This window comes from Dermacentor andersoni, chromosome 2, assembly GCF_023375885.2.
Source record: "Dermacentor andersoni chromosome 2, qqDerAnde1_hic_scaffold, whole genome shotgun sequence".
Taxonomy (NCBI): Eukaryota; Metazoa; Arthropoda; class Arachnida; order Ixodida; family Ixodidae; genus Dermacentor; species Dermacentor andersoni.
In genome coordinates, this window is record NC_092815.1 from 130,120,784 (window position 1) to 130,141,677 (window position 20,894).

At 50.5% G+C, this 20,894-nt stretch overlaps 1 protein-coding gene and 1 long non-coding RNA gene across 2 annotated transcripts; both read left to right on the forward strand.

Moving 5' to 3' along the window:
• The first annotated feature begins 3,074 nt into the window (after positions 1 to 3,074).
• On the forward strand, positions 3,075 to 5,930 carry LOC140215953 (uncharacterized). Its single transcript, XR_011892562.1, has 2 exons — positions 3,075 to 3,643; positions 5,183 to 5,930. It is a non-coding gene; the product is annotated as an uncharacterized lncRNA (long non-coding RNA).
• Positions 5,931 to 14,364: 8,434 nt separating this feature from the next.
• Positions 14,365 to 16,133, forward strand: LOC126540755 (uncharacterized). The gene is made up of 2 exons (XM_050187602.3): positions 14,365 to 14,738; positions 15,393 to 16,133. The coding sequence occupies exons 1-2, from the start codon at positions 14,412 to 14,414 to the stop codon at positions 16,005 to 16,007; spliced, it is 942 nt and encodes a 313-aa protein (XP_050043559.2). The 5' UTR covers positions 14,365 to 14,411; the 3' UTR covers positions 16,008 to 16,133.
• The last annotated feature ends 4,761 nt before the right edge of the window (positions 16,134 to 20,894 follow it).

Here is a 20,894-nt window from a genome sequence, read left to right on the forward strand (position 1 = left end):
TCTGGAAGAGCAAGCGTTGACCCTTTTAATCACGGTGTACACATTCGTGTAAGCCAGTTGTGTTTGCAAGTTCTGTATAGCAGTGACAAGGGAAAACACACACACACACACACGCACACGCACACACACACGCACACGCACACACACACACACACGCACACGCACCCACACACATACACACACACTCACGCGCACACGCACACACACACACGCACACACGCACGCACACACACACACGGACACACACACGCACACACACACACACACGCACACACACGGACACACGGACACGGACATTAGGCTTCGGGTGAACTGAACCTTCGATTTTCCCAATGTCATTCCATCATTCCATTTCCCTTCGGTCTGCTGTATATATATATATATATATATATATATATATATATATATATATATATGTGCAAATGAGATAAAGGCAGGGAGCTTAACCAGAGTTAAGGCCTCCTGTTTGCTACCCTACACTAGGGGAAGGGAAAAGGGGAAGACGGAAAGAAGAGTGGGGACAGAAAGAAAGGCGTGAAAAGAAAAAAAAGACGGGATCATTATATTCTTTCTAATAGGCCATTGCCACGTAAAAAGGTCAACAAAGCCCTGACCGACTTTCAGTGCGACGACAGTTCATGTCGGCATTCTAAGACTGTCTGTTCTGAAAGTGGCCTCTCGTAAAGGCGTGCCACACACTACCATATCACTACCATGTTTGACGGGGCTTTCGACGTGCCGCGTACAATCAGCAATAGCAAATGATTAGTTTTTAGTCCCTCGCAATGCCTGCAGCCAGTAATTCATTTGTGCATCTGCTTTGATCATGTGATTCGATTCCTTTTACGAAAGAAAAAAACGACACATGGTTGACTTGGTAATAAAGCCCTATTTAACCGCTCTGTGATAACGAAGACTAACTTTAATATACGCAAAAGATGACCCTGTTACCTAGACTTTCTTTCAGTGGAGCCTGCCACTCCTTGGAATAAAACTATGTAACTTTGGCGCACAGCTTATCATAATGAATGAATAAATGGGTTACTATTAAAATCACGGCAACATAAGCGAAAGATGATCATAATGACGACGGTCATCGACTACGGTACGTACCCACTACTTAAGATACGCCATTGTATCTAATTCTCAAGGCCCTATCTGGCACGTATGAGAGTGTGCGAATCACTTAAAACTACGTACTCGCAATAGGGCATAGGGGCGGTTAGTCAAGAATCTTGTGACATGCGGTCACACCTCAGCCCTGTCACGGTTCGCCAGCGGCAATCGGAAATAGGAAGAATGAAAAAGTAATAAGGCTTCTCGCCATGTGTCAACCCAGTCTAGATAACTACTCTACGTTCATCTGGTCTCGCAACTCAATTACGCATTATTCCGTTATTTTCGAGTATCCAATAGATAAACTTTTTTTATCGTATATTTATCCTACTAGTAGTTTATTTTTACCACCCGATTCTTGTCCGGTCCCCCTGTTTGGTATACGTGCCAGACACGTTTGACGGTCTTCAACTTGGTTACTGATCGCAGTATATCTATGATCTCGAATTTGAAGTGTCATTATTGGGCAATCCTTTAGAGGCACTTACTTCATTATTATGAAGTAAGTGTTTTGGTGTATTACCAGAGTCCCTCAAGGGACTCTGGTATTACTAAAACATGAGGAATTAATTTATTTGCTCTTTCTTTTTTATGCTTTGTGGATCACATTCATATATTAAAAAGAAACAACAACTTCACTTTTCTTTTTTCTCACTAATAAATCGGACCAATGCTAACTAACGTCTCCCCCGCATGGTCAATTTCCTAGCGCCCTCTTTTCATATGTTTAAGTAACATCTCTTACAAGGATGAAAACGCGTTACGAAGTAAGAATTATATCGAAATAAATATAATGCATGCCAAAACTACAATCTAATTATAAGGTACGCCGTAGTAGAGAGACACCGGATTAATTTTGACCACCTAGGATTCGTTGACGCGCAGCTAAGCAAGCAAGCGTTTTCTCACTTAACCGCGGCCGGGATCGAGCCCGCAACCTCGAGTTCAGCAGCGCTACGTCATAAGCACCGAACTACCGTAGCGGGGGCTTACAAACTCATTTTTGGGCCTAATTCATAAGTTTGTTGTTCTACAAAGCATTGAACTGAGCGTATCGGTAAACAGTACGCATGCCATGGAGGTTGGCCTACGCCTACTCTTACGAGCAGCATTGGCGCACGAAATGCGTTGCGGACGTGGCCCTCGTCTTCTGGAATTTATCCTTTATTTTCTGTCATTTTTTTCTATAACCTTCATCACCGTCCGTCCCGAATGGGTTTGTGGCGTAATCTGGGAGCAACAGCAGCAACAATGTGCAGCCTCCCGCTGCGGGTGATACGCGGTACAGTTGTGGTGGACGAAGAAGAAAATGAAAGATGAGCTTCGCTACGACGCCGTTTCTCGCTGCCGGCCGACACCGCGGCCCGCCGATGCAATTCCGACGCCCCGTTCACAGCCTGTGGCTGGTGCAAGCAGTGGCACCGCTGATTTACCACCACTGCTCCGCCGCCGATGAAACCCCGACGACCGTTTCCGGCGCAGCGTGGCTCACCACGTCCAGTCCTCAGGCGACGCTGGGTTCGGTCGTCCGGTTCACTTGTGCGGCGCCCGTGTCCTGGGCGGCCACCTTCCAGTGGTACGCGAACGACGCGCTCGTCGAGGGGGATCAGTTCGCTCCCGGGCGGCCGTTCCGCGTCGCCCTTCGCCGCGGCGAAGACCGCGGTTTGATGCCCGAAGAGCTCGCGTACACCGTGCTCGAGGTGCGCGCCGAACAACCGAAAGTGGGCCGCGTCAGCTGCCTCGTCACCACCAATGACACTCGCGTTAAGCGGCCGCGAATGAGGATGTCTTCGCCGTACATCGTAAGCTCGGACGGCGGTCGCCAGCTTCACTATTCGCACAACGCCACCTGCGGCCGCGAGCGAAGGTGCGTGGACGGGAATTCCAGCTGCTACGCCGACCTCGCCGCACAGGTACGAGCTAAGAGTAGGCAGCGTGGCACCGAAAGCGGAATGAATTCAACGTTCATATGATAGCAATGTTCAAGATGATGTAGTATAAAAGTCGCGTTTCAACAGATACGAGAAGTAGCGAATAGGAAACCAAAGCTGAATCTCTCAGCGGACGAGTACCACAAACTGTACCTCGAAAACAAACAGCCTGGGGAAGCGACGGTATAATTCAGAGGCCAACTTGGACCAGCATTGTATCAGGCTTGAGGGTTATAGAGGTGGTCAGGTCCTGATGCAGAAAACGGGGAAAAATAAAACTCTAGAGCAACCAAAAACCTGTTTCGGAAATATCAATACATCGTGTGTATAGGGCGCACGAAGATGCCTTTACGTGTCTGTGCGGCTGCGCCACGCTGACGCTTACGCAGGTTCGCCGCTGCCTGTGCGTGCGCGGCTACCCGTTCTACTCGGAGCCGCGAGCCACTTGCCTCAAGCACTACACGGGCCTGGGCTCGCACTGCGTCAACGACCTCGACTGCAGGGACGAGCCGAACTCCGTGTGCGGCTCCGCCGGCCGCTGCGTCTGCGCGCCTTCGTACAGCGGGGAGTACAAGTTGGGACAGTGCGTGCGCGAGGTGCGTGCGAAGCGCCCCAACAATGGTCGACGCGCCAACCACATGGAACGTATCCTGCGTTTTTGGAGCGAACAGCTTCTTCTGGCGTTGGTGCGCCCGCGTCGCGCGTCGCGACCGCACTCTTATCTCAGCCACAATTTGTTCTTCGTTAATGCAAATTAAAGTGAGTACTCCCCCATCCTCCTCCTCCTCCTCCCCCAATCGAGACCGTATCAGTGGGGTGGAAGCGTCATTTCCACACGCCGCAAACTGCGGATGTCGACGGCAGAAGGCACGGCTCCGAAGATACGTCGGAAATACGCTCCATGGGGTTACCACATTTTAATGACATATAACGGCCCATGCATGCAGAATTGACTTTCTTTTTCGCAACGGTGCGCTTAGGGGATTAGTAAACGGCAGTGCTGATGCCGGTGGTGCTGAAGCCTTAAATCGAGCCAGAATCTGACTCGTGAATGCCACCATCGTTGTAGGGCAATGCAAAATCAGTGTTCGCCAAAACTAACCTGTTGGATTATTGTTCCCTTTTTTATAGAACAGCAAAAAAGCTAGATTGTAGTGCTTAATAATTCCACAAGTTACGCTTGTTAGTGTTTTTTGCACATTGTTGCCCGATGTTTGGTCAATTTCTGCCGCTATTTCTTAAACGTTTCAACGGACTTGTTACGCTATAGTTACTACTCCCGCCGCCTCTTTCACTTATGTCTATGTTATTCTACAAATGAATTAATGAGGAGTCAATTCTAGCCAGAGGCTGCAGTGCCATAATCTTTGACAGTTCAGCACGAAACGCGTCTAAAACCACCGAACGGAACCCCGCAATGACCCATTTAGGATTCGTATAGAACCGCTGTCATAACTAAAAGTCGAAATATCATCGATTTGCTTAATAAACGCCTCCAATATATGCACTATTTTGCATTTGCACAAATACGAGACCCTAAAACATCTTCCCACCAGCACCTTCACGGGAAGAACACGGGCTAGCCGTTTCGGTGAGAGCGCGTTGTCGCCACTGATCCTCAAACAGCGAGATAGCCTTTGAACGCGGTTCCATTTTTTTCACGCCCTAACAAACCTGCTATGTCGTCCCTCCCCGCTAACCAACAAACCCCCTGCGATCCTCCTCTTAAAATACACCCTAGCCATAGTGCGTTGCAGGGCTCCCTTGTTTGCAAGCGCGCAGACTGTTTGCGATAAATGAAAAGGACAAACGCCGACCACAGAAAATTTAGCGAAGTTACGATCGGGAACCTTGTTCACCTGGCGCGAGTCTTGTTTATTTAACTGGGCTCCTGCGCAGTGAACAAGGCTCCCTTGCAGGAACCGGGAGGTACACTTTGCTATATATTATGTGCTCAGGGTTTGTCTTCTTCATTTATTGTTTGTGGTCCTGACGCCTCTGCCTTGCGTTGCCTGGCCCTATCTGTCTGTCTGACTGTCTGTCTGCCTTGCCTGTATGTTTCTCTGTCTCTCTTGTCTGCCTTGTCTGCCTGTTTGTCTGAGCGGAATGCATGGCGCCACTGTACCTGTTCGCAGGTGGGCCTCATGGGCGCCTGCAGCGCGGAGACCATGTGCAGCGCGGAACATTCGCACTGCAGCGCAAACCTCACGTGCCAGTGTTACCAGGGCCGGCGTTACGACGGCTCCAAGTGCGTGACCGACGTGCGCGGCGAGGGCCTGCGGCTTCGCGCCGCCTTCTTCGTGCTCGCCGGCGCGTTGTGCCTCATCACGCTGGCCGCCCTGGTGGGCACGGCGTTCGCGCGAGCCGTGTGCCAGCTGCTGCCGCTCAGGCACGGCGCACGGGACAGCAGGCACCGCCGGCTCGCCGTCAGGCTGCTCTGAGGGCGGGCAGGCATCGTCGTCCTGCGCCTGAGTCCCCTCTGTCCCTGGCGGGATGTTCTGCAGGGAGCGCTGGCAATAAATATGACTATACGCCGTCTCTTTTTCTTTCCGCGAAGAATCGCTGTTGAAGGCATACGAATGAATTCTGAGGCTGTACGTGCCAAAACCACGATTTGATTACGAGGCATGCCGTAGTGTTTCTGTTCAGAAACAGGAACACTCACACACATAATGTGGGAATGCACCTCGCCCCCGTTCTCTCATCCCCCCGTCAGCAGCGAGACTGACTGGATAGCCTGGCTCAGTTCCGGGGACGTGGACCGACAACTTGAACTGGTGGACTGGGCGGAAAAGGCCAAGCAGGCCCAGGGCCTTACTTGAGCCCAAACCCTCAGCCACGTCCCTCTTTACCCTTCCCCCTTTCAATAAAGTTTATCACCACCACCACCGTAGTGGGGGGACTCCGGATTAATTTTGACCACCAGGTGATCTTTAACTTGCCCCTAACACACGAGACACGGGAGTTTTCTGCATTTCGCCCCCATCTAAATGCGGCCGCCGTGGCCGGGATTCGATCCCGCGACCTCGCGCTTAGTAGCGCAACACTGTAGCCGCTGAGCTACCGCGGCGGGTGTGTTAAAGCAACATTTCGTGCCGAACCTATCTAGCCAAATGTACTGCGCGCAACAGCAAAAAAAAAAAAATGTCGTGGTGTCGACGATTAAATGAAGTATAAAAGTTTGAATAAAAAATAAAATAGCTGCCCCTCAGTTTGTTGCTCCTCCTGCGCAAGAAACTGAGGGACCATTGGCAACGTACGGGGCACACTGAAACACTTTATTAATAAACTTCGCGTTACTAAGCCACAACTGGCCACCAATAACAAAAATATGATAAACTTTGGTTATTTTCTGCCGTCTTAGGTCTCACTCCTACCTATTGACGGGTGATGATGCTTCTGTCGCCGATAAATGTGGCGAAACGCCAACGGTCCTTCACATCTTGTTAGAATGTCAGGAAGTAGACACTGAAAGAAAGAATGACGAAACCTTCGCCTATTGGAAAATCGGAGTAAGCGAAGCTTGCCCGGCGTGCACCTGACCTTCGTCACGGTTAAGTAACCCACAGGTAACAGTGCCGGATTGCTGGATCGATGCGCCGACGGCGAGCCCTTTCACGGGCGAATCCTCGCCACCACTCGTCGAACGCTGCCAGTTCCTCGGTTCATCCATTTTCCGAGAATGGATTGAACGGGAACGAAGCCGGCACAGCGCGCGCGATACCCTCTCCTGCCCTTTCCCTCTCCGGCGGAAGCGAAACGGCTCTGATTGGCTGCGCGCGTGGCGGGAGTGCACGCCGATGCAGCAGGAATCCTTGCTAATGACTCCCGCTCGGACGCCGGCACAGCTGTCAACTCATCAAACCGCCCTTTACCGCAGCTGCTCTGCCCTGGGAGAAATTGGGTTTTTTGCATGACCACAACGCCACCGAAACTTGTCAGCCAATACAAGCTTCACTTGAAAAAGTAGTTTGCCCTGCATACAGACATTCCCTCCATCCGGCAATGTATCTCGGCATTTAACCAGTTTTTGGTTATAAGTTAGTCTTAAAGTTTTGAGGAGATATTGCTACATTGCATGTTATCAACCCAAGGTATACGTAGCGCATCCTCTCACTAGAGGCTGCTGCTGCGCATTTCTCTAAAACACTTGCCTCCCAGCACTTGCGTTCAAGGGCTCGCTGGTGAGATACGAGTGCTACTGTTACACGTTTACGACATCATCCCTTTGCAATAGAACTTTTATGCTAATAGTATACATAACAAGTCATTGTCATTATTATAATAGCTGTACACTACGCACATTACAGAGACTAATTTTTAAGTCTCTGTACAGCCAAGTTACATCTACCATTCGCAATTTAACAACTCTGACATTTGCCACGTTAGACCATCAACAATCCATTCCTTATCTTTTGCTTGGCGCTCCTTGGCCATACCTTGCCCTTGTGCCATAAAATCCGTAAATCAGCTTCCAATGCACAAGATCACGGAGGCACTGGACGCATTAGGCATGTATACAACACGCTGAGCGAGATTTCGGAGGCACAGGAACGGGCACAGATTACCAGGCCATCCGGCACATCTGCGGGCAGATGGATCCTAAGACAATTCGGCGTCGCGCCTCGGGAGAGCGAGTGTAACAGCCACGGGCTAACACCCGACCTAAGGAAAAAGATCAGGGCAGCCCCTGCGCTCAGGAATAAGAACCCAGAGCACATCGACAGAGGACTTACTCGAGCCAAAGCACTCCTCCAACAGGCAGCCGCCTCGGGGAAAGCATGATGCTTTACCGACGCAGCCAAATATCCTGGCAGACGAACGTATGTAGCAGCGGTGGTCAACAAAGATGGCACGGTCATCAACGCGTGCACGGTCCGCACTGATAGTCCTGAGGTGGCCGAGCAGGCGGCCATCAGCCTTGCACTCCTAGAAGGCGCTAAAAGCTGGGTATACTGCGACTCCAAGAGGGCAATTCTGTCCTTCGGAACAGGCAGCATATCCCCGACCGTCGGCAAAATACTAGGTACTCAACGCCTCTCCCCACACTGCATCAGTTGGTTCCAGGCACACATGGGACCATTACAGGGGCCGCTCACTCACCTCAACGAGACGGCTCACGAGACCGCATGAGACCTAACTCACCGTGCGAGCCCGGACTCCCTCTCGGCAGCATGGGAGAGTGAGCGCGACCCCCTCGTCACTTACAACGATCTCACCCAGCACTATAAGTTAGTCAAGAGAACCATGCCGCTACCGCACAAATCGCTCAATAAAGCACAAGAAGCCACGTACAGGTGGCTTCGGACGGGCACCTACCTATGCCCGGTCTTCCTGCACAATATCTTTCTGGATTCGCGCCCCTTCACAATGTGTATCGCTTTGTAAAGATATAGCTAGCCTTGCTGGTGGATGGATGGAAGTTATGAGCGTCCCCTTTGGAATTGGGTGGTACGTTGCGCCACCAAGCTCTTGCTATTATACTGCCTAATGTTCTACCTAGGTTAAACAATAAAGAAAGAAAAGAAACGCTAGGAACTCCCACAACCAATTTTTCTGATCCCCTATTGCGAACTGTGCTTTTGTACGTCTCCGTTTTTGTCGTTTCCTCACTTTTATTCCACCAATCCTCCAATCGCCTCTTACTAATCCCTCTTGCAGACATGTTTACTTTTCCATTGCTCTCGCTGAACGCAAGGGCTTCAAGGAGGCCAGTGGTGCCTAATTCGACCGCTGGGTAGACGTCTTCACATTCTAATAAAACATGCTCCATAGTTTCCCTAGCTAGCTTTACCCCAGCAAGCACATGCTTCTTCTTCCTTCTTATATCTCGCTTTATAGGTGCATGTTCTAAGGCATCCCGATCTCGCTTCCAAACCTAATGAGCTTCCCTTTGAGTTATCATGAATGGTTTCTTTCCTGACTTCGTTTTTTCCTCTTAAGTAGTTACTCATGGCAGCTTTATTTTCCATTGGCGCCACCCATGAGATTATTTCGGCCTCTTTGACTTTCCGCTTGACGTTCTTTGTTGCTGTGTTGCCCACCCTACAGGCCGCATACTTGCTGGTAAGCTTCCTAGTTCTTTTCCTCCACTGTGAATCAATGTTTTTTTTTTTTTTCTGTACAAATACATCAACACTTTACCAGTCCATTTACTTTCTTCCATATTACTCTGTCGTTCTTCATACTCAATTTTACTGCGAACTTCCCTCACTTCAAAACTAGTCCAGCCCATATCACCCTGCACAGCTTCATTTGTAGTCTTCCCGTGAGCGCCAATGCGAAGCGACCCACTGACCTTTGGTTCACATCGAGTCCTGATTGTACCCCTGATTTAAAGCAAACAACCGCATTTCCAAAAGTAAGCCCTGGAATCATTACACCTTTCCACATACCTCGGAGCACCTTGTACCTGTTGTATCCCCATAGCGATCTGTGCTTCATAATGGCTGCATTTCTCTTCCCCTTCACTGTTATTGTTTTTTCCTGCGTTTCCATATATCTGTTGCCTTTGTTTATCCATATACAAAGGTATTTATATTCTGTTACCCGAGGTATTTACTGGCCTTGTATCGCCACTGTCTGTTCACTGTTTTCATCGAATACCATAACACCTGATTTTCTAACATTAAATTTCAAACTAAATTGTTGCCTTCCTGTCCACAGATATTAGCCAGACGTTGCAAATCACTTTGCTTGTTTGCTAGCAAAACGATATCGTCCGCATAAGATAAACCTGGAAGCTGCTGCTCTGCTACTCTACCCGCATGTTTGTATGAGAGAATAAAACCGATATTACTTCCTTCTAGCGCCCTCTCCATCCTCACCATGTACATCATAAACAGCAGTGGGGATAAAGGGCACCCCTGCCTCAGTCCCTTGTTGATATGAACTTTCTCCTCGCTCCTCATCCCTTCCCATTCAAGGCAAACGGTATTTTCTAGGTAAATATCTCTCAAAAGCTGTGGGCAATCGTTGCCTAAGCCTCCCCCTTCCAGAATATCCCACGAAATGTTGCGGTCTACGTTGTCATAGGCTCCTGTAATGTCTAAAAAGGCCACAAATAGCGGTCTGCTTTCTGCTTTTGATATTTCAATAGACTGAGAAAGAACAAATAAGTTATCATCTAAACGCCTACCTATTCTGAAGCCATTCGGAAGTTTTCCCAAAATGCCATTATTCTCTGCCCACGCTTGAAGCTTTAATTTGATTGCCTGCATTGCTAGTCTGTATATTACCGATGTAATGGTCAACGGTCTATACGAGTGAATTCTATCTTTCTCCCCCTTACCTTTATAAATTAAATTCATTCTACTTTGCCACCAACTGTCTGGCATTCGTCTATCTTTTAAGGTTTTTACACTGCTTTCACCAGAGTTTCCCTACTTTTTGGTCCTACTTCATTAATCAGCCTAACGGGAACCTCGTCTAGCACTGTGGCTGTGCGCTTAGGAATTTTCTCTTCGGCTTTCTTCCAGTTGACATTAGTCAGCACCAGCTCCTTTTCCACCTGGGTTTCTTTCATGCTCTTTTTTTCTTCAAATACAACCTCGGCATTGCCTTGGAAAGATTCGGCTGTTATTTTTCGGATGTAATTTATTGCCGCTTCTCCTTCCAGTCTATTTTCATCTTCGTCTAGGATATGTTGTAGCATTGTTGTTGACTTCCTGCCTAATATTTTATGTGGTTTCCAAATATTCTAGATGCGTCCTTCTTTTTGTCGCGTATTTCTGACAACCAACGTTAACTTTCACCTTTTATTTTTGCTTGCGCCAGTATTTGAACCATAGACTTTTTCTACCAGTACATTTCCCATTTACTGGCTACTTCATCCTGCGGCAGCTGCGCCTTCTTTGCCTGCCTATGCTCTTGGGATGATTTCTGTCGTTCGGCGATCGCTTCTCGTATCTCCCTGTTCAACCAGCTTTTCGGTTTCTTTTTTCCTTTCCAACGAACATGTTGTTTCTCTTTCGGTATTTCTGTCGTTATTACACTTAGAAGCTCACTATATTCCCACTCTTTATTTGACCATTTGCCAAGTTCTTCCTCGACTCTAGTGACTATATTTGTAATTTGATCAGCGTTCAAATTTGGACTGGCCATTTTGCACTCCTTGCTCTCTTTCCCAACTACATATCCCATTTTTAAAATGATGTGTTTATGGTCACTCCCTATGCTGCTATACCCTTCCTCATCAATGACCATTTCTCTCAACTTATCATTAATTCCTTCTGTCATCAGACAGTAATCAGTGGTTGATTGCCGGTTTACCCCTTCCCACATGATCTGCCCTTCACACTTAAGCCCTGTATTCACAATAACGAGGTTATGTTGCTCACAAAGGTCTAGCATTGACTTCCCATTGTTGTCGGTATAGCCATCTAAATCCTGTATGTGGGCATTCATGTCACCTAATAGGATAATTTCAGCACCATTCCCGAAAGCTTTAATATCAGCGCTTGTGCATTCCACTAACTATCTATTATTCTCTGTGCAATTATTTCCGGTCCACAAATATGTAACGCCCAGCAAAGCTTTTTCCCACTCATTGTACCTGATAACCAAAGATGCTCTTGACATTTTGAATTTACTCTTTCCCATTTGGCTCCCTGATGGATGATCATTCCGACTCCCCCTCCCTTTCTTTCCGACTTAGTTCTGTTGCACCCTTCCCAAACATAATTCTCAATCACTGGCGGCTCTTCTGAGTCTCTAAGGTGCGTTTTTGTCACAGCATACACTCCTATTTGTTCGCTGTGTAACTGCTCCTCAATCTCTGCCCACTTTTTCTTTCTTCTGCTGCCCTGCATGATTATGTAGCCTACTGCATGGCGAGCTGTCTTTCTTGCTTTCCGCCTTTTTCTGTTATCGACGGCGATGCTCTTCTGAGGTTTTGACGTGAATTTTTGACTTGCTCACGTGCTCTGGGTTTGCCCCCTGGCGCCGGGGGCCAGGACCACCAACGAAGAGTGGGACCAAGCTATACGCAGCTCGGACCTTGAAGCACAGCTCTGGGCTGTCCATCGGGCCCGTGACGCGGCGGAGGGGCATGGCCTCTCTGTCCCGACGTGGGAGCGGCCCGCTGCGCGCTAATCGCTCGCACCGAGGGACCTCAGGAAAGTTATTCATCCATCCATCCATCTTATCTAGCTATCGAGCCACTCTACCAGAAATGTGGGCCGATTCTGAAGGTAGTGAAGTATAATAATATGGGGCGCTCGCGTGGGTATGTGCTACCGAGTATGTCATCATCACCATCATCAGCCTGGTTACGCCCACTGCTGGACAAAGGCCTCTCCCATACTTCTCCAACTACTCCGGTCATATACTAATTGTGGCCGTGTTGGTGCTCCAAACTTCTTAATCTCATCCGCCCACCTAACTTTCTGCCGCCCCCTGCTACGCTTCCCTTCCATTGGAATCTAGTCTGTATACCCTTTAATGACCATCGGTTATCTTCCCTCCTCATTACATGTCCCGCCCATATCAATTTCTTTTTCTTGATTTTAACTAAAATGTCATTAACTCGCGTTTGTTCCCTCATCCAATCTGCTCTTTTCTTATCCTTTAACGTTACACCTATCATTCTTCTTTCTATAGCTAGTTGCGTCGTCCGCAGTTTAAGTAGAACCCTTTTCGTAAGCCTTCAGGTTTCTGCCCCGTACGTGAGTACTGGTAAGACACAGCTGTTATACACTTTTCTCTTGAGGGATAATGGCAACCTGCTGTTCATGATCTGAGAATGCCTGCCAGACGCACCCCAGCCCATTCTTATCCTTCTGATTATTTCAGCATGATGATGATGACGATGACGATGATGATGATGATGATGATGTGCTGACGGCGCACAGGCTGCCACTAGCAGTTGCAAGTCCTTTTTTGAACGCACACGCGTAATCTGTACAAATAAAAACGAAAAGGCCTGCCTAATTTCAGAGGCCTGCCTAATCAATCAATGTGCTGACAGGTGCGTCAGCCAGTCGTCACGCACGCTGTTGTTGGGGGAATGAATGGTGCGCGGGTGTGGGCCTGCGTGACTTTTTTATACGATTGTTTGCAAACGATAAACGTGTAGTCTTGAGTCAGCACTCGTGTCACGTCACTTATTTGTCCGTGCTTGATTTGTTCGCGCTGTAGGTAATTATGCCACTATGCAGCGTCACCACCGACATCGCGTTTCCCGTTTTCCGCGTGCAGAGCTGCATCGCATCGCATTTTTGGCATTCTTCCATGCTCCGTCGCATGTGCACTTGCGCGCAGCTGGTCGGCCGGGGGCGCGGCTCATCTGCCGAAGACAGAATGTCGAAGTACAAGACATTGACGCTGCAGGAGACGGTGTGCCTCAATGAGGGTGCAGAAAAGTCCACATGCACGAAGACGTGCATGCGGACACTCAGCTCATCTTCCCGACCTAGCGCTGGGTTTTCGTTCGGACACCATCGGTATGCAGTTGTTTCGTCGCGGTGTACGCGTGATATAATGCGGCCGCTAGCCATTTCACCGCCGAAAAATGACGTTATACGCTGTTTAACTTTGTTCCGGGGATCTCAGCACTATGACTTGACTGAATTTTCAGTATTCTATACATTTTTTAAGGATGACAGTATACACTGGAAGATATAAGATTCACGGGAAAACTCAGCCAGCAAGGCTTTCCTGGACACCTCACCGTCCAGTCGAAGTGAACTGTATTATTCTTTTAAGTATCATTTCATTTACAGCATATGTGGATCGTTAGCCCGTATGGATAGCTATCAGCCCAATGCGACCATTCTGCATACAAGAGAAAGTGCTCGAGGAAAATGAAGACGAAGTGATCAGCATTAGGAAAACAGCAGAAAGCCTCGACCAGGCAATGTCTCAGCAAGGAGACTACATACATTCTCCGTCAGTGTAACAGATCAGTCGTCACGCTTTGTCGTTTCGTGACGAACACAAGTTCTTTCGCTGGATATGTGTCACTCTTCGTGGGAAGACAAACCTCCACTAGAAACTGGCGTTTATTAAAGAGGCAAGAAGAAATAAAGAAAAGAATTCGTGAACGTGAAACAAACGTGACGGATTTCCTCGTTGGGTTGCCATAGAAATGCTTACGCATTAAAAAAATGTGACCTTATATTGTTAGAGCATTCGGCTTCCATGCTGGAAGACAGATTCGATTCCACCATCGGTCACGCATTTTATCTTTCATTGAAGTGGCCAGAAACACGGCAAGCAAGCTAGCGTCTCTACGGTGGGAAGGCTATCTGTATCTGAGAGCCATGAGATTCTAAACACGCGACACAGCGTAGAGGCAGAGGAAGAAGAAGCTGTTGCCGCAGTGGCTGCGGTTCTCGTTCGTGCGCAGAGAGAAAGAGAGAGAGAATGGATCTTTCCGTTCTAACACGCGCTGTGTGCCTTCTGGTTCTCACCGTTCTTGGAACCCTGTGCGATGCACAGGACAACCAGGAGACCGAGGTGCACATCTCGGCGCAGGAGGACGTCGTGTACGTGGGCGACGACGTGACTTTCGTGTGCACCGTGCGCGCCAGCGACGCCTCCAAGTCGGCCGTCAGCTGGTTCATGTACGAGCAGGACGTCACCGGGGAGCCGTTCGCCGTCGTTCAGACGTCGCAGGGCGAGTCCTACTACATCAGCACGCTGACCATCAAGAAGGCTCAGTTCAACTACACGAGCATGGTGCGCTGCAAGGTTTGTTTCCCGCCCTCTCTTTCTCATCGTGGCGAATGACAGTTCCGAAGAAGGAAATGGATCGAACGTGTTCGTTTTTTCGTTGCTATCGTCCGCTCACAACAGTCATCATCTCTGTCTTCAGAGGCGCTGAGAGCTGCAGTTTGAGCTTGTTGGTACGTCATTACGAAAGGTTTCTGTATAGTGCAACTAGCACATGAGCACACACTCCACTTCTAGGCTTCTTATCTCCTATATTCAATATAGTTAGTCACCACCACCACCACCATCACCTCCTCCTCCTCCTCCTCCTATTTTAAGTGAGGAGACGGCCACGTTGCGCAATGAACTTATGTTGCAATTGATTGATTGATTGATTGATTGATCGATTGATTGATTGATTGATTGATCGATTGATTGATTGATTGATTGATTGATTGATTGATTGATTGATTGATTGATTGATTGATTGATTGATTGATTGATTGATTGATTGATTGATTGATCGATCGATCGATCGATTAATTGATTGATCGATCGATCGATCGATCGATTGATTGATTGATTGATTGATTGATTGATTGATTGATTGATTGATTGATTGATTGATTGATTGATTGATTGATTGATTGATTGATTGATTGATTGATTGATTGATTGATTGATTGATTGCAGGTGCGACTCGACGAGGACCGAGTCTTCCACCTGAGCACGCCCATGACGATCACCCAGCGGCTGGAAGGCAGCAAGAAGCTCGTCGGCGAGCCGTGCGTCGCGACCAGCGAGTGCGAGCTCGAGCACAGCGCGTGTCGGGCACCCGCGGCCGGGGGCGGCGCGCGCGTCTGCCAGTGCGACGACGCGCACCCGGTCTTCTCGAGCCTGGAGATGCGCTGCCTCGAGCTGGCCAAGCTGGAGCAGTCGTGCGTGGACAGCGCGCAGTGCGCGGGCGCCGACAACGGGTCGCAGTGCGAGGAGCACGTGTGCCGCTGCCGCGCGGGCTTCAGCGCCGAGTCCGACCACTGCGTGGCCAAGCCGGACGCGGCCACGTGCCAGTCGACGAGCGCCTGCCTGGACGGCAACGCCGAGTGCGTCGACGGGCGCTGCGTCTGCAAGGCAGGCCACGTGCTCAACCCGGGCAGCCACCGGTGCGAGGAGAGCGGCGAGCAGGAGTTCCAGCTCGCCATCATCGGCGTGTCGGCCGTCGCCGTCCTGCTCGTGCTCAGTGGCGTCACGGCCGCCTGCTACATGCTCAACAAGCGCAAGGAGGCCGCCGCCGCCACCCGATACTGACGCCGGCGTTGCTCGCCCTCCCAGACACTGCTTCGCAGTTCTCGTCCAGCGTATAGCCCTATGTGCAGAGCAGACGCGAGTTTTGCTGCTTCGTCATTGTTTCATGAAATTATAGCCGTAATAGTGTTTTACGTCACCCCGTCTGTCGCAGTTTGTTACTTTCAATGCATTAATTCTTGAAATTACGGCGGCCATGAAGAATGGGCAATACGCGTCTCCCCGGTACTTCGACGACCTGAGTGCGCTGCTGTTATTTTGGAATTGCGCCTTAAAAAATTAAATTATGGGGTTTTACGTGCCAAAAACAGTTTCTGATTATGAGGCACGCCGTAGTGGAGGACTCCGGAAATTTTGACCACCTGGGGTTCTTTAACGTGTACCTAAATCTACGTACACGGGTGTTTTCGCCTCAACCGAAATGCGGCTGCCGTGGCCGGGATTCGATCTCGCGACCTCGTGCTCAGCAGCCCAACACCATAGCGACTGAGAAACCACGGCGGGTAACTGCGCCTCCGAAGCGGTTGCTAATCGAAGCAGCTTTATACACTCGGTCACCCGTTTATTTGGCTAAAGTATCTGTTTTCGTAGTTCACCGGCCCTGACGATTTGCACTTAACGCGCAGGTCAAAACGTCACTCGATCCCGGTCGCGGCGGCCACACCATTGGGTCCGGAAGGCAAAAACGCTCGTGCACCGTTTATTGAGTGCACGTAAATAAACCTCAGATGGTGAAAACTAATCCAAAGTCCTCCAATACGCCGTGCCTCGTAATCAGATGGTGGTTTAGCCACGTAAAACCGCAGAATTCTTTAAACTGCCAGTCGCAGTGATCACGCTCCCAAAGGTTCTGGGCGTGAATAGGTATGTACTACCGCGATGATCTTGCACATTGAGGAAGCGCACGTAGTCGCTGTCCATTGTCTTCCAATATATTGTAGACTTCGAATCCCAAGTGACACTTAAAAGTCCACCAATCAATATTTTCAGCGGTAAAAGTGTATTCAGTACTTAGCTGCAGTGCACATTATTGAAAGCGACTGAAACTGTTGGTTTGCTTATCGGTGTTTATTAGTGCCAAAACAACAACATTCACCTGCTCAAACGAGATTGCTCGAGTGCTATATAACAACTAGAAATATTTAACAGATAGACGACGGAGCATGCGCGAGAACTGCTGCTACAGATGTGAAGGCGAAAGAGACAACGAAAAATGCTGTGGCCACGCCAACGCAGCAACTTCGAAGCGTTGCCGAATAAAGCAACGCGAGCACGACGTCACACGAAGAGAACGCACGCAAGCTGCCTTGACATGTAGACACTTATCTAAATATATATCTTTTGAATTTAAAGCTATATGATAACTCCGCAAAAGAATGGCACCATACATGGCAATGACGTGCACAGGAAAGGCACTGAGCAAGTGGAATTACAATGGATTGGATTGGAGCCAACTTTATTAGTGCCTGCAGTTGGGCGCTCGCGCGCCCCGACGAGGGCCTACGTCATTTACGAAGTCGCCGTAACTCGGCGCGGGTCTCCGCTCGCCGTTGCCGGCTCGCTGGGTCCCTGCCTTTCGAGCGCCCCGAAGGCCTGCTGGACGGCCCAGAGCTGCTCGTCTTGGTCGTAGCTCTTCGCGGCAGCCTCGGGCCGCGGTGGGATCGTTCTTGATTTTGCTTCTTCTGGATTTTTAACGCAGTCTCACAAGATGTGCGTGTAATCTGCCGTCTCCCTCCGGCAGACTCTGCACTTATCGGTCGGATATGTCTCGGGGTACATGCGATGCATCACTCCCGGGCTCGGTAGCGATCCGGTCTAGCGTTGTCTCTGCAGTACTGCCTCCGCTCGACTCAGCCTCGGGTGCGGGGGTGGGAGAGTCCTGCGAGCCAGGCGGTAGGCCTTCGTGATTTCGTTGTAGTCTGTCATGCGGTTCTTGGTTCTGAACCACGTCCAACGGTCTGTCGCCGAGGCGCGGTTGGTTAGTGCTCGCGCCGCTGCGTGTGTCGTCTCATTGTGATTCTCATTGTGTTCCGACGGGTCGCCCACGTGCGCCAGGAACCACTTGAGTCTTACTTTTCTGTCTTGTAGTTTGGCCGCTCGCAGTACGCGCTCAGCCTCCCTGCAGATTTGGCCTTTGGCGAAGTTTCGCATCGCCTATCTCGAGTCGCTCAGCACCGTGTGGCAGTTTGCGTCGGCGATGGCCAGGGCGATGGCTACCTCCTCCGCTTGTTCCGCTCCGGCGCTTCTCACGCTCGCTGCCGTCCTTGTAGCGCCGCTTGACGCCAATATGACGACCGCTGCGAATGCGTTCCATTGGTATTCGGCCGCGTCCACGTACCGCGCGTGCTCGTCGTTGGCGTGCTGGTCGATAAAAGCCTTGGCCCTCGCCGCTCTTCTTCCCTTGTTGAACTCGGGATTCATGTTCTTCGGTATGATGTCGATTCTGGTCTGGCGTCGGACCTCTTCGGGGACAGCGAGCTTCATCTCCACCTCGTTCGAGCGTCCTATTCCCAGGTCGTCCAGTATCTTCCTCCCTGCTTTGGTCATGGACAGTCGCTCCAGTTGAGAGGTCCGTTGCGCTTCGGACTTTCGCTTGAGACGGGTGATGGTTTCGCCGTTTCTTCCGTGCTTTTCGATGACCATGCCTAGGATCCTAATTTTGCCGACCTCCGGGATCACGTTGCCGGATTTGGTTACGATTCTGATTTTTTTGTATTCGCGTTGTCTGGTCTTGCCTCTGCTGTTTTTGGTAGATGGGAGTATGAGAAGCTCCGATTTGCTCGGCGAACATCTCACTCCGGTGCCTTCCAGCTGGTTTTCTATTGCGTCGACGGCAGCTTGCAGCGCGATCTCGATGAGGGCATCGCTTCCACCGGTCACCCACAGCGTGATATCGTCCGCGTAGACGGTGTGCCTGACGTCTTGGATGTCCGCGAGCTTTTCGGCCACTCCGATCATTACCAGGTTGAACTGCATCGCCGAAATGACCGATCGCTGCGGTGTGCCGGTGCTCCCGAGTTTCTTCTCTTGCGTATATGTAGGTCGCCTGCTCGTAGCTCGGCGGTCCTGTCCGTGAGGAAGTCCTTGATGTAGTTGTAGGATCTTTCACCCATGTTGAGCTATAGGAGACTTGGGACAGATCATATGGTTCCCCGCGCACGTCACCACGGAAGGCGACGCGTTCCCGAACCTAAACGAGACGGCGCACCGGACGGCGCGAGACATGACCCGCCGCGCCGAATAGGGCAACGCCTCTCGCACGATAGCGAACGCTTCTCGAGCAGAACGGGACAGGCTCACCAGATACAACGACATCACCAGTGCATATTTGAACGCCAGAAGGATATACCCACCGCCGAGTCCCAAATTGAACAGGAGGCAGGCCGTCGCCTGGCGACAACTCCAGACAAACACGTTCCCTAATCCATTCCGTCTCAAACGTATCTTCCCAGATAAGCATCAGGACGACAAGTGCAAATTGTGCCAGGAAGGACCAGCAACACTCAAACACATGCTGTGGGAGTGCAATGTAGTTATAGGAGGGATGGCAGTTACTCCGGAGACCCTGTCGTCGAGGTGGGCCGCCGCTCTGCGCAGCTCAGACCTCGGAATCCAGATGTGGGCAGTCCAGCAAGCCCGTGAGGCGGCGTTGAGGCAGGGCCTTGACGTTCCTCCGTGGGAGACCTGAGCCCGGGTCGCGTTAAACCTTGCCGGACGTACAAGAAAGTTGTATCCATCCATCCATTCACCTTATCGTAGGCGTTCTGCAGGTCGAGCCCTAGGATTGCTTTGTTGTCGCAGGCGCTGCCGCCATCGTCGATGATTTGGTATTTGAGCTGCGGCATCGCGTCCTGCGTGCTTAGGTGCTGTGTGAAGCCGATCACCATGGCCGGGTACAGCCCTTCTCGCTCCAGGTAGTCTTGCCACCTGTTGAGCAGGACGTGCTCCAGCACCTTGCCTACGCAGGACGTGAACGAGATGGGCCGGAGGTTATCCGTGTCTGGCGGCTTCCCCGGCTTGGGGATCAGGATGGTCTTGGCTGTATTCCACAGCTTTGGCAGCGCGCCCGCTCTCAGCACTTGCTGAAGTATTTTGCGAGGTTCTCAATCGAGCCGTCGTCGAGGTTCTTGAGCGCCTTGTTCGTGACGAGGTCCGGGCCGGCTGCCGACCGCCTGTAGAGGTCCTGCAGGGCCGCGCGTACCTCCTCGACGTCGATGTCACGATAGAGCTTCGCGTTAGGTAGGCCGCCGTACGGCGCGTGTTCGGTGGGTGTAGTCGCCAGGTATTTGTCGTTAATGCGCCTGGTGACTTCGTCGGCGCCGTGTACCGAGACCGCCCGATGTATGAGCCTGGCGAGTCTGTCCCTTTGGTGCGACTTGGTCTTGGTTTCGTCGAGCAGGTGCCGCAGCAGATTCCACGTTTTCCCGCTGTGCATCTCTGCCCGTCTGCCGCGTTGCAGATCTCGTTCCACTATTGCGTGCAGAGCGCGCGGCAGTGGTCCTCGATCGCTCGGTTCAGCTCCGCCACCTTCTTTCTGAGTCTGTGGTTAAGCCGTTGTTTCTTCCAGCGATTGAGTATCGACTGTTTGGCTTCGATGAGATGCGCAAGCCGGCTGTCTACTTTGTCGATCTCCGCGCCCGTTTCAATTTCTCTGGTCGCGTCGCGTACGCTCTTGGCGATTTCGGCCGTCCACGAGTCCATGTCTTCGATCTCGTCGTCACCGTCTCTCCTCTGGCTTCTGGCGTCTCGAAAGGTATCCCAGTCTATCCATCTGTGTGTGATAAATATGTGTGACGAAAAACCATATAGCCTCACAGAGAACGCAAAGCCCTCAAGCTCTTTCAGCCATGACGTAACGCACCGCACGAAAGCCGGTAGCTTACAAACCGA